Source organism: Pelodiscus sinensis, chromosome 15 (genome assembly GCF_052426305.1).
Source record: "Pelodiscus sinensis isolate ZL-2025 chromosome 15, ASM5242630v1, whole genome shotgun sequence".
Classification (NCBI taxonomy): Eukaryota; Metazoa; Chordata; order Testudines; family Trionychidae; genus Pelodiscus; species Pelodiscus sinensis.
In genome coordinates, this window is record NC_143066.1 from 40,895,092 (window position 1) to 40,906,032 (window position 10,941).

Genomic DNA, 10,941 nt, shown 5'->3' on the forward strand with positions numbered 1-10,941 from the left:
GAAAATCCACTACCCTCTTTATGCCTGCTCTGTAAGTATGTGTGTAGTGTGTTTATAATACCCGGGATTATAAATAGCACTTGATTAAAGTAAGAATATTGACACCTTGTCCAAATGTTGCCATTCTGAATTGGCGTTTTTTAGCAGCTGGGTCACGGCATTTCAACTTACGTTTTGTGAATGATGAGTGACTAGATCAGGGGTTCCCAACCTTTTTCGGTCCCCGTACCCCCTTGGCTTTTAGTAAACCTTCCCATACCCCCTATTCAATATGAAAGGAAATACATTCTAGACTCTAGGATCCACAACTTTTTTCACTAACATGACTACTTTTGGAATATTTCAATTAGGATAATTTAGTTATTTACCAAATATTCCCCAGACCCCCTTGACAAGCTTCTCGTACCCCCTGGAGGTACGCGTACCCCAGGTTGGGAACCCCTGGACTAGATCATTGTATCTAATGAGAGTGTTTGTCTGTTCAAGATCTCCTAAACAGTAAGAGCTAGGACCACCAAATTTGGTAGGCAGCTTCCTCTTATAAAAACTTGAAGCAAGGTCAGGGCTTGATTGTGCCTGGAAAGGGATTGCGCTCATAAAACCATAGAAAAAGGACAATCACTAAGCAGGTGAAAGGGGCTGCCCCCCTGCTTTCCCCCCAATTCATATGAGAACTTTGCTGGCTGTTCCCCTACATAAGGGAGCCAGAAGAAAGTGCACATTTTTCTGTATTTCTCATGCTGGATGGGGAGGCACAGGGGCATCAAACCTGGACCTGCCCCAGCTGAGGGAGATGCATCTCTCCCCTGGCTCTGTCTGCTGGACCTGTGGAGAGGCACTTCTCACCTGGTCCCAACCTACTGTGGTGAGAGGGGGCTGGGGTAGTTCCTTCTTCCTGGGGCAGCCTACATCCCGAACCCCTCATCCCCAGCCTCACCCCAGAGCAATGATTCCAATGAAGCATGGACATTTTCATTTTATTTATTTTTTTTAAAACCAAAACTTGAGTTAAGGATCCGAGCAACGCCGGGTAAAATCAGTGCTAAGGGGGGTGATCCTAGGAGCCAACTGCTTTGTAGAATAAAAACTCTAACATCCCCACAACTACGCTTCCAGGGTTTTACTCTTGTGGCTTGTTTGCTGTGCCTCTTTTTGGAAGCAGATTGACCTCACAGACTTTATTTTTTCCTGAGGTGGGTAATGGCAGAATCTGTCAAGAACTCTTGTTCTGGATATAGAATTTGGATTTTGTTGCTCATAAACTGTGCACTTAGATTTCCATACGTGAGCCCAGAGAGTTTTGATGGATGCCGTTTCCAAAGTGGTAAATGTTCTTCTCAAATCTGAGAGCGAAACGTGGCATAGCTAGCAGGGAAAAGCGTATGCGGTAGTCAGGGTGTATTCAGCTGTCATTTAAATTTTTGTGCTTTCATCTTAAAAGCACTGTCCCTGCCTATCCTTATGGAATTCATTTTATTTCTAGTGATAATTAGATCTACATCAAACTTCTTGCTTGTAGGTATAATTACTCATGTGAATAGATATTTGCATTTTTCAGGGTGGATGGGGAGGGGGAAGAGAAGCAATAGCTACATCATAGCTAGCAAAAAGTGGTCTGGTTCTAGCAAGGCCGTTCTGCTGGTTCTTGTCTATACGTGGCTGTCCTTAAAATGTTCCCCTCTTAACTAGTAAGTGGAGAGAGATGCGTTCAGTGTGTGAAAGGAGTAGAGCCAGAAGCATATGCTCCTCAGAAACAGAAAAGTTTCCAACTCCTGTACAAGTAACCTTGCATTGCTAGAATCATCTGGAGAGGATGGAGACCCACTACTGGTCTTTGTGTGGTAAAATGTTTCCGTTTTCTCCGTCAATGCTTGGTTCAGTGACATAGCACTTGTCTGTTACTGGCCATTCTTGATTAGTGTACAGTAGAAACAGTTTAATGGTTTCTTTTTCCTTTAAAATCAATTTTTTTTAAAGATTGCCTACGCTCCTGATCGCAGAGTGTGTGCTGGTTTATATGACCCCTCCGCAGTCTGCAAGTCTTCTGAAGTGGGCAGCAAACACTTTCCAGGCTGCGATGTTTATTAACTATGAGCAGGTAAAAGGAAAACGTAGCTTTTCACTGGTGCATTATTTGCGTAGCACTCACTGACAGCTGGGAGAATGTTGCCTGTGCGATGACAACAGATCACAACTTTGTAAACTTTCCAACGAGAACTCTGCAAGTTCCAGATTTACCTGCTTTCTGGATTAGAATCCTAGAAACGTAGGTAGGGCTGGAAGGGATCTCGTGGTCTGTCTCCTCCATCCCCCTGCATGAAGCATGAATATGTGTACTAAACCATTCCTGACAGGCGTTGGTCTAGCTTGATCTTCAATACATCTCATCAGGGCTGTTGGTGGGCGGGGAAGTAGGGGAAGAGGCAGGACAACCCCCAGGAGAACCCACCTTACCTTCCCCGTGTCCCTTATCCCACCTTCCACTTCCGGGATCCCGCTCCATCCTGGGGGCAGCCTGGGTGTTGGCTGTCCCGCCACTTCCGGGGGGGGCGGGCGGGTCTTGAGGCCACTGCCCTTCCCTCCCCAGGTGAATGCCCTATTCCCTAGTCCACAGGGCCCCCCCCCCTTACCTTCAAGGCATCCCTTATCCTGCCTACCTCTGGGGTAGCCTGAGTGTTGGCTGTCCTGCCGCTCCCTGCGGGGTTGGGATTTGAACCCACCATAGTCTCTGAAATGAAACAACTGAGACTTTTAAAATCTGGATTAATCACGTTTTCCTAAGATGCTGGGTTACAGATGCCATGATTCAATGCAATAGCACCGGGCGGTATTACTTATGTTTTTATTACATTTTATAGTCCTCGTTCCTTTGGCACCTTTGATAACCGAGCAAACGTTGCTTCAGCCCTCTGGGAGCCTTTTTGTGCCAGGTGAAAAGCTGCCTTTGGGGATCTGGGCAGCTGAGGGGATTGGTAATGAACCTTCCACCTCGCAGGTTATTGATCTGAGTTGGAATGAAGCTGGGAGCAAGCCGCAGCTGTGGCGCTGTTAGTTTTCATTGGTCTGAGCAGTACTGTCAGGCCTCCCGTCCCGCTGTTAATGCTCCGTTACTCACAGAAGAGAAAACACCATCCCCGCACACATGAAACTGGTCCCCTTGTTGGCAGTCGTGGGGAAAGATTTGAGGGAGATCACACGTGAAAAGCTGGCCCGGCACGTGCTGTGACTCTTCTGGGGCTCATAGAAGGGTTTTGGCTCATCTGAGGGATTAGTTTCCACTGTGGCTAATTCCCCTTTCAAAGAGGAAAAATGCCGCCCGGTGTGTTCTCTCCTTTCCGAGGTGAACATGGCTGATCGATTCGGGCAGATCATGATTGAGAACTTGCAGAGAAGGCAGTGCAGCCTGGCTGGAGTGGAAGCTTGCAAATCCTTAGACTCTCAGGTGAGTCCATCCCGCTCAGAGCAGCGAGCCCGGCTGGTAGGAAGCCACCGATCTCATGGCAAGCGTCAGCTTCTCCAGACACAGCAGTTCTAAGACTCAGACCAGTGAAGAGCAGCTGTCTCTCTCATAGAATCATACACTCCCAGGGCCGGCAGAGACCTCAGGCGGTCGAGTCCAACCCCCTGCCCAAAGCAGGACCAACCCAACTCAATCAGCCCAGCCAGGGCTTGGTCAAGTCTGGACTTAAACACCTCTAGGAATGGAGATTCCACCCCCTCCCCCGGGAACCATCCCAGCTCTTCCCCACCCGGCTAGGGAAATCATTTTTCCTAATATCCAACCTAGGCCTCCCCCACTGTATAACCTGCCTCTGCCCATGGAAACCCTTTATCCCGTGGCATCGTCATAATTAAGAATTACTCCCTCTATTTCATGGGCACCATTCGTCTCCTCTTGTATCCAGCTCGTGAAAAGGTGACTTTTTTGAGGAAAGCAAATATCTTTCCTAATAAGCCTAGAATTGGGGAAATCTTAACTTCTATTATCGGAGAGGATTTCTTCATCCTGTCCTCAAGCCGATAGCAGGCCTAGCGAATGCTGCGAGGGAGACTAGGAACTTGCCTTGCCTTCATTTCCCTTTGAGTTCTCAGCGCGCTCTGCTTCCCCTTCGTTTTACAGCGGGAGCGGTTGCTGTTAAATGGCTGGGAAACTGCCAATGCCTTCGATATGATGAAAGTCTACAGCTGCTTGCCCCAGGCTGATGTCAGAAGGTACTGCTGGCTGCTTGCTCGTAAGCAGAACTTGTCCTGGAAAACGTTTCCACACTAGCTCCTCTCAGTCGCTTGTCTGGTGTGTCTAGTACATAGGCCACCTGCCGAAGTCTGTCTTGCAAGTGGGCGCTGCCCAGAGCAGCGTGGGGGATCTGCGGTCGCTCTGGGCATGACCACTGAGGGGTCTGCTGCTCCAGTGGGTGCCAGCTTTGGAGGAGCTGAGAGAGTTCTGGGCATGGAGAGCTGTGGGAATGCGAAGTGCCGGTCTGAGCGTTCCTCACGAGTGCCCAAGCCCTGCAGCGAGACGGGAGCTGTAAGTGTGGCGGGCGTGAGACTCCCACAAGGGAGTAAGAACCCTCCTGACCCAGGTCTGTGGCCCAGGCCTGTTGTGCAAGCAGGGGTATGTGGTCTGCTGCTTCCCTCTCTGGAGCATGTGTGTATGGGGGGGGGCTGACAGACTTGCCAGGCGCTGGGCAAGGTGGGGGGACAGCTCCATGCTGCTTGAAGGGGCAGGGCTTGGGGTGGAAGGGGCGGGGCTGAGAGAAGCCCGTCCTTGGAGCTTCCCTGACTGCATTGTGCTGCCCCCGCCCCTCCCAGGCCTCCCCACCTCCCCAGCCAGCCCTGGAGCACCCAGCGCTCTGGTGGCGATTTAAAAGGCCCTGCGATAGCATTAGCAGAGGCAGCCAGGAGCCCCAGGCCCTTTGGGGCAACTGCCCCTTTTCCGCACGCAGCTCCTGCCCCCTCCCCCTGTCGGCGGGCCTGGGGATCGGTCAGCCTCTCTTCTGCTCCCCTCCTGCTGCGCAAGGAGAGGGCGGGTACTGCGGGTGTGAGCCGACAGCACCGTGCTGCCCCTCGTGAGCAGACCTTGCAGTGTGGAGGGGAGTGTCTGGGTCACAGGGGGTTGATGCAGCTTCCGCACTTTGCCTTGCTTGGGGCCAGGTCTAAGGGCAGAGTCTAGCCCACAGCGTGGAAACCGAGGGTGTCTTATGTCCTGGATTAGCTCCCAACTGTAGGTAAAAGGTAGCTGCCCTCTGGAACAGATGGATCTATTCTTCAGTTGACGCAAATGGGTATATGGTGTTGCTGCTGGCTGGTAAACATCTGCCATTGCTCCCCCCCCCTCCCCCCCCAATGCTTTTGCATTAGTGAGTGGCAACATCATGAATTTTATAGATGTGGTTTTCTAAAGTACATTTTCGTCGGCGCTTGCCTGCCCAAAGTGGGCCATTGCCACTTGCTAGTGTTGGATTATTCATGAAATAAGCTTTCCGGGCACGTGGCCATCTCCACAATCGTAGGTATCCATTTAAGTCCTTAATATGAAAAATAAGAATGAGACCGATAAGTTTTTAAATCGGTAACTTGCTAAATGTCTAATCGGAATTGTAGACCATTTAGAAGTCTGTCATCAGCTGCAGTTTCAGCTGGCCAACCAGATTATGAAAATAAACATTCACAGGTGGAGGCTTCCCAAACCCTGAGATGGTAAATTGTATGCAGCCCAAGTCAGGGTGACCAGGTTGGGTTTTCTCAGTCTGTTACTGAAATGTCAAATATTTCTTCCTTGTTTCTAACCTGGTAAAAAGCATTGATGACTGTCCAGTTCCTTTTGTCTGTCTCCAGAGCCAGTTCTCTGACCTTCAGGGATGAGTCTAATGCCTTTTATTTCTAGAGCATCTTTTATCCGGCATGGCTTGTCAATGTTTACTGACATGGTGTGTATTTAGGAATCACTTACCCATCACTGACATGCACCCACCCCTGGCCTTGTCCACAGCAGCAGCACTCAAACGCTTTTTAAGAGTAGAAAATAAAGACCAAAATATCAACAGAAGCCATGAGGATAGTCATTTAGAGAGGAAGAAAGTCATTGGCTGGGAAGCTGTTTGGAGCATGGAACATCTTTGTTCTGTGTGTACAGTGACAAGTAGGGATGTAGAAGTGTGACCATTTACACAGTTAACTCCGCGTTTCTCAAACTGTGGGGCCCGACCTCCCGGGGGGTCGCGAGCAACTTAGAGGGGGCATCACGTAGCTCAAAGTTTGCGAACCCCTGGGTTGACTGATAAACGTCAGATTATCGGGTTTGTTACGGTTACACGTCGGCTCCCCGGAATCTGGCTGTTGCCCCATGCTGTGCGGTCTGCAGTGTAAAGGTTATACTACAGAGCCCGCAGCACAACCAGCTCCCCGGGAGCTTATAAGCTGGCTCCCAGCTGCACTGCGGGCTCTGCGGTGCATGTCACCGGTAGGATGTTTAGTGGTTACACGGTTACGTCTTTACACCCCTTGTGACTAGCACAGCAAGTTCTTGGCACCGTGGTAACATCAGTAGTTCGCTTTGTCTCATCCATAGGATCAGGAGTATGGCCGCTCACTTGCTCACACAGGAAGGTGGTTATTGGGGGTCAGGATGGCGTTGGGAAAACTTCCACTGCGAAGCCCCCCTTTTCTGGAAAGGGGCAGTGAGCGAGTATTGTGGCTTTGATGGAGGACAGTCTGAAGTGATACCTGATGAATGATTCTAGGGTATAGGCTCCTTTCATCAGCCTGTGGTGTTGCATCCCCACAAACCTGATGAGATTGTGTGTAATTGAGCAAAAGAGATGAATCAAGAATATTTACTGTTCTGTAAAGATGCATGGGTTAGCAGGGATACCCTGAATCCCAGCATTGAGAAGTGAGGGGGCAGGAAAAGAGCAGTAAATAGCAGATCCCACATCTGCATACAGATCGGTAGTTATTGCACAACTTTGGACCTCCAGAAACCTTTCCTTTAAACAATGAAATCCGGCATCCCGGCCTGTTTGGTGCACTGGCATCTCCATTTATGTGCACGTTCATATACTGGAAAGAACACGTGTGCTGCAGGAGACTGCTCCCTTCTGTGGAACAAAGAGGCGTGTTACAAAATGCGCAAGGGGGATGCAGTTTTAAATCATGATTTCTGTTTTCCCTGCAGAATAGAGGGACTCGAATTCCTCGACGAAAAGGAACTCCTTGAGCAACTCATGCAACATTACTGCATCTGCTGGGCTACGAAAGATCGCTGTAACCTGGGTAATGTGCCCGTAAGACTGAGGGTCTGTTGAGAGCTTAGGAGGCAAGGCAGATGTCCCTGCCTACAGTAGATGCATCACATTAGTCTCCAGTAGCAGGACCTGGGGCAGCTTCTCTACCCTTGTACGGCAACAGGCACTACCTGGCGGTGACTAGACAAGTGCCTCTAGCTCTACAGCCTCCAATGATTTGTACTAGGACTGTCCATGTGTAGTCAATTACATGATTAACCGATAAGCGGGACTTGCTAGTTATTCCTGTTGACTATACGCGCGTATCACCCCACCTCCCTTGTATCAGAGGCAGCAAGAGCGGGGAGGGAGGCAGGAACAGGCTTTTAAGCAGAAGCAACAGGAGGAGTGAGGGGAGGCGGGACAGGCGGGAGCTGGTACATGTGGAAAGCGGCTTTCAACCTGGCTCTCCAGGAGCACCAGCTCCCGCCTCCCCCCAGGCCCTCCTCATGTAAAAGTGCAACCACTAAAATTTCTTGCACTTACACGTTTATCCAAATACCCGCTAGTTAACATCCCTAGTTTGTACAGGCGCTCAGCCTGCTCCACCAGGAAGTTTTATCCAAGAATATTGGGATCAGGATTTTTAAAATCAGAAACATTAAATAATTTTTATGGCAGTAGCCAGGTTGTGATGGTGTCGGGACTAATAAACTGAGTTCCAAAGTCCTGCGCACTTCGAGTGCTGCCTAGATTAATAAACAGTCTGGTTTTATAGCAACTTCACAGCTCTGAAATGTTATCTCTCCCCATTAGCTTGGTCTTTGCTCCTTCTGTGCTGCCTTCCTTCCATCTCTGTCCTGAGGGTCTAGTTTTGGTGCCTTTAAAGGGAAGAGGGCAGGGGGAAAACTTTAAAAGTTCCATCCTTAGTCTAACTCTTCAAATCTGTCTCCTGGTCTTACACCTCAAGCAGTTTTCCAGTCTGTCTCTTCTGCCCTGGAATCTGCCATGATTTCTCTCTTCTGTAGCACCATGGATTGTTGGTGCATATTTAAAAAACCAAGCCACCTAATTACCTGTGGTTTGGGTGGCTGGGTGTCTCTCTTCAGCCGGCGCACTTTTTGGAGGGGTTAGGAGTAAAGTGGAGAACTCTTGATGTGGAAAATTGCGCCTGTGTTGAAGCCAACACTTTTTGATGGAACGTATCAAAGAGAGAGGAAGGCCAATAGCCCCATGGCTAGGGCACTTGCCTGAAAGTAGGAAATGTTGTTCTACGTCCTTGCTCTGTCAGGTGACTAGCCTAGCCACTGGGTTCTTGGCTAGTCTGGGCTGGGCATGTGTCTCCCCAACTTTGTACAAAAACTTTCCAAAGGTCTCTGGGTTGTCTTGGTGCAGAGTGGGACATTTTTAAAAACTTGTGGGGGGTGTGTGTGTGTTTAAACAAAATGTGGTAAATGGATTTCTACTTGGAACTTCTCACTGCAGAATTTCATAGGCTGCTTGATAGTTTGATTCCCCAAAAGCTTCTCTAGCTGCCTGCCCCAAGGAAAAAATGGCAGGGAATCCATTACTCCTAAGAATCTTAGATGCAACAAAGATTCTAAAGTGATCTTCATGTGCACTCTTCATTATCAGCTGTTAGGGGGAGAAACCTCTTCCAGAGAGGTTCCCTCCTGTCCCAGCCAAAGGGGGGTGTGGAGTAGATTATCTGGTGGCTGAAGCTGCAGCGTAGTAGCTGCTGGCTTACACTGTCTGCTAAGCAGGCCCTGGTGTGTACGGTGCAGGGATGGCTGGTCCCCCACCGATCACAGGGCTCTGGGAAGTGATGACCATGTAGAATTGTATCTCAGCACAGAAAGTTCCCTGCAGCACTGGCTAGTGTTTATCTCTCTGCTCTGCAGCACTCTGATAACTTAAAGCGATAGGCTGCCTTGAGTTCACCGAGTCTGTTGCTATCCGCAGGAGCTGTAGGTGCAGGGACTGAATGGTACAAAGTATCTGAGAGGCTGCAAAGGGACATGGGGTATTTCTAAGCCTAATCTAAATGTGCCAGATCTTTGTTCTACCTGATTGTAAGGCCTTGAGCATTGCGACATCCGCGCATTCCTGTGGCAGTGCCACAGGGCGATAGCTCCATCAGTGGCTCTTAGCCAGGGTGGGCAGGGATGGGTCCGAAGCCTTGTCAGAGGCTGGGAGTGGGTGACAGGGAGGGTTCGCTTGATTCCCTGTTCTGTTAACTCCCTTGGGGCACCTGGCACAGGCCAGTATCCGCAGACGGGACACCAAGCTAGATGGGCCTTTGGTCCGACCAGTCTGGCCATTCTAATGATAGCTCCCACTGTCAAAACGTGGCCTGTTTCTTACACTGAATCTGTACTTTCTTGCCCTGTGTCTTTACCTCCCTGTGCAACATTTGTTCTACCCTACCTTAAATCCTGTTTCTCCTTCAGATGGCTTTAAACCCTTCCAACATTTGCAGACTTACCCTGTGGCTCTTTCTTAGCCAGGCTACTGGTTTCTTTTAATCTTTCCTCCCCAATCAATCCCCCTTGTCCTATAAATGTGGCTTTTCCTGGGCTGCTTCTCTGTTTTGTTAATGAGCGGGGCTGTACTAGGAACTATCTGGAGGGACAGCAGAAACTTTCCGCTTTGTTCCATTGCTGCCCACTGTCTCCCTTGCTACGTCTCTCGCTTTTCATATTGCGTGGCCCTTGCAGTGCCAGACTGGAGGGAGTACCTTGTTATGGTGTCTGGGGAGTAAGCTTGCTGCCCCGACAGCTTAGATTCAGGACGCTAGTTCCAAACCTGCCTTTCCTGTTCTAATAGCAGCAGAGGGTTTGACTCCAGTCTCCTTTCATTTTTCTTTTCACATAGGTCTTTCAAGCATCACGTTTTAAAGTGTTCGATTCAAAGACGCCGTGGGGACAGCCACCAAAATTGCCACCTCCCGCTGGAGGGGGAGCTCACCCAACGGATGGGACTCTGCATGCGAGGGCTTCTCGTGGCGATGCCGGTGAAAAGCGAGTGACCAGTGCAGTGTTGCTGATGCTGTCCCTTTCCTGTTGGCTTGTGATTCGTTTCCTAACCCTCTGCTGCCTCTGAGCAATCGTTCCGCCGTGAGGCTCCTTTCCCTTTTCAGGGACTTGGTGTGTGACTGTTCTGGATGTCAAGAACTCCTGTTTGAAACACCCACTCCCTTTGTTTAAAGGGGAGAACGTTGTGTCCTTGATCGTTTTACTCATCCCCTGTGTCTCGCCGGGTGTCCGTGAAGTGCGTTTGTGACGGAAAGATGTGTAAGCTGTGCAGTGGGCTGCGTCAGTGGATCTTGCATTGCATTCACAGCTGATCATGGAAGAGGTTTTTTTTCTTCTCTGAAGGTTTATTTATTTTTGTGGACAGGCACCCTCCGGGCCTTCTGCAGGTTCAGACGGCAGCTAAGTGGCTGCCATTTCACTTGGTTTCTCACTGACTTTTGCTCAGCTGAGTCCAGGAAAACTGGCTGTGTTCAGCGGGATGTTGAAAGGAGAAAGGCCTTGCTTTGTAGTCCTGCAGCGATGGCAAAAGAGAGATGGATTCGAAGCCCTAGAATTCCAGCTGCATCTTCACAGCAACCGTGACCTTCTACCCCCTCAACCCTTCCCCCTCCCCCAAATGCCACCTGAAATTGAGTCTTGCAACTTGCCTTCAAGGTGAATAAATGTCTAGTAATTATAACCTG

At 49.6% G+C, this 10,941-nt stretch overlaps 1 protein-coding gene across 3 annotated transcripts in view; it reads left to right on the forward strand.

The window, feature by feature from the left end:
- LCMT1 (leucine carboxyl methyltransferase 1) overlaps positions 1 to 10,941 on the forward strand; it is a 34,519-nt gene extending 23,578 nt beyond the window's left edge. For all 3 annotated transcript variants that reach the window (XM_075899909.2, XM_075899908.2, XM_075899910.2), the window contains 5 exons: positions 1,978 to 2,098; positions 3,341 to 3,442; positions 4,121 to 4,212; positions 7,175 to 7,272; positions 10,098 to 10,941. In XM_075899909.2, coding sequence (XP_075756024.2) covers positions 1,978 to 2,098; positions 3,341 to 3,442; positions 4,121 to 4,212; positions 7,175 to 7,272; positions 10,098 to 10,120 — 436 coding nt within the window. In that variant the 3' untranslated portion in view covers positions 10,121 to 10,941. The remainder of the gene's footprint in view (positions 1 to 1,977; positions 2,099 to 3,340; positions 3,443 to 4,120; positions 4,213 to 7,174; positions 7,273 to 10,097) is intronic.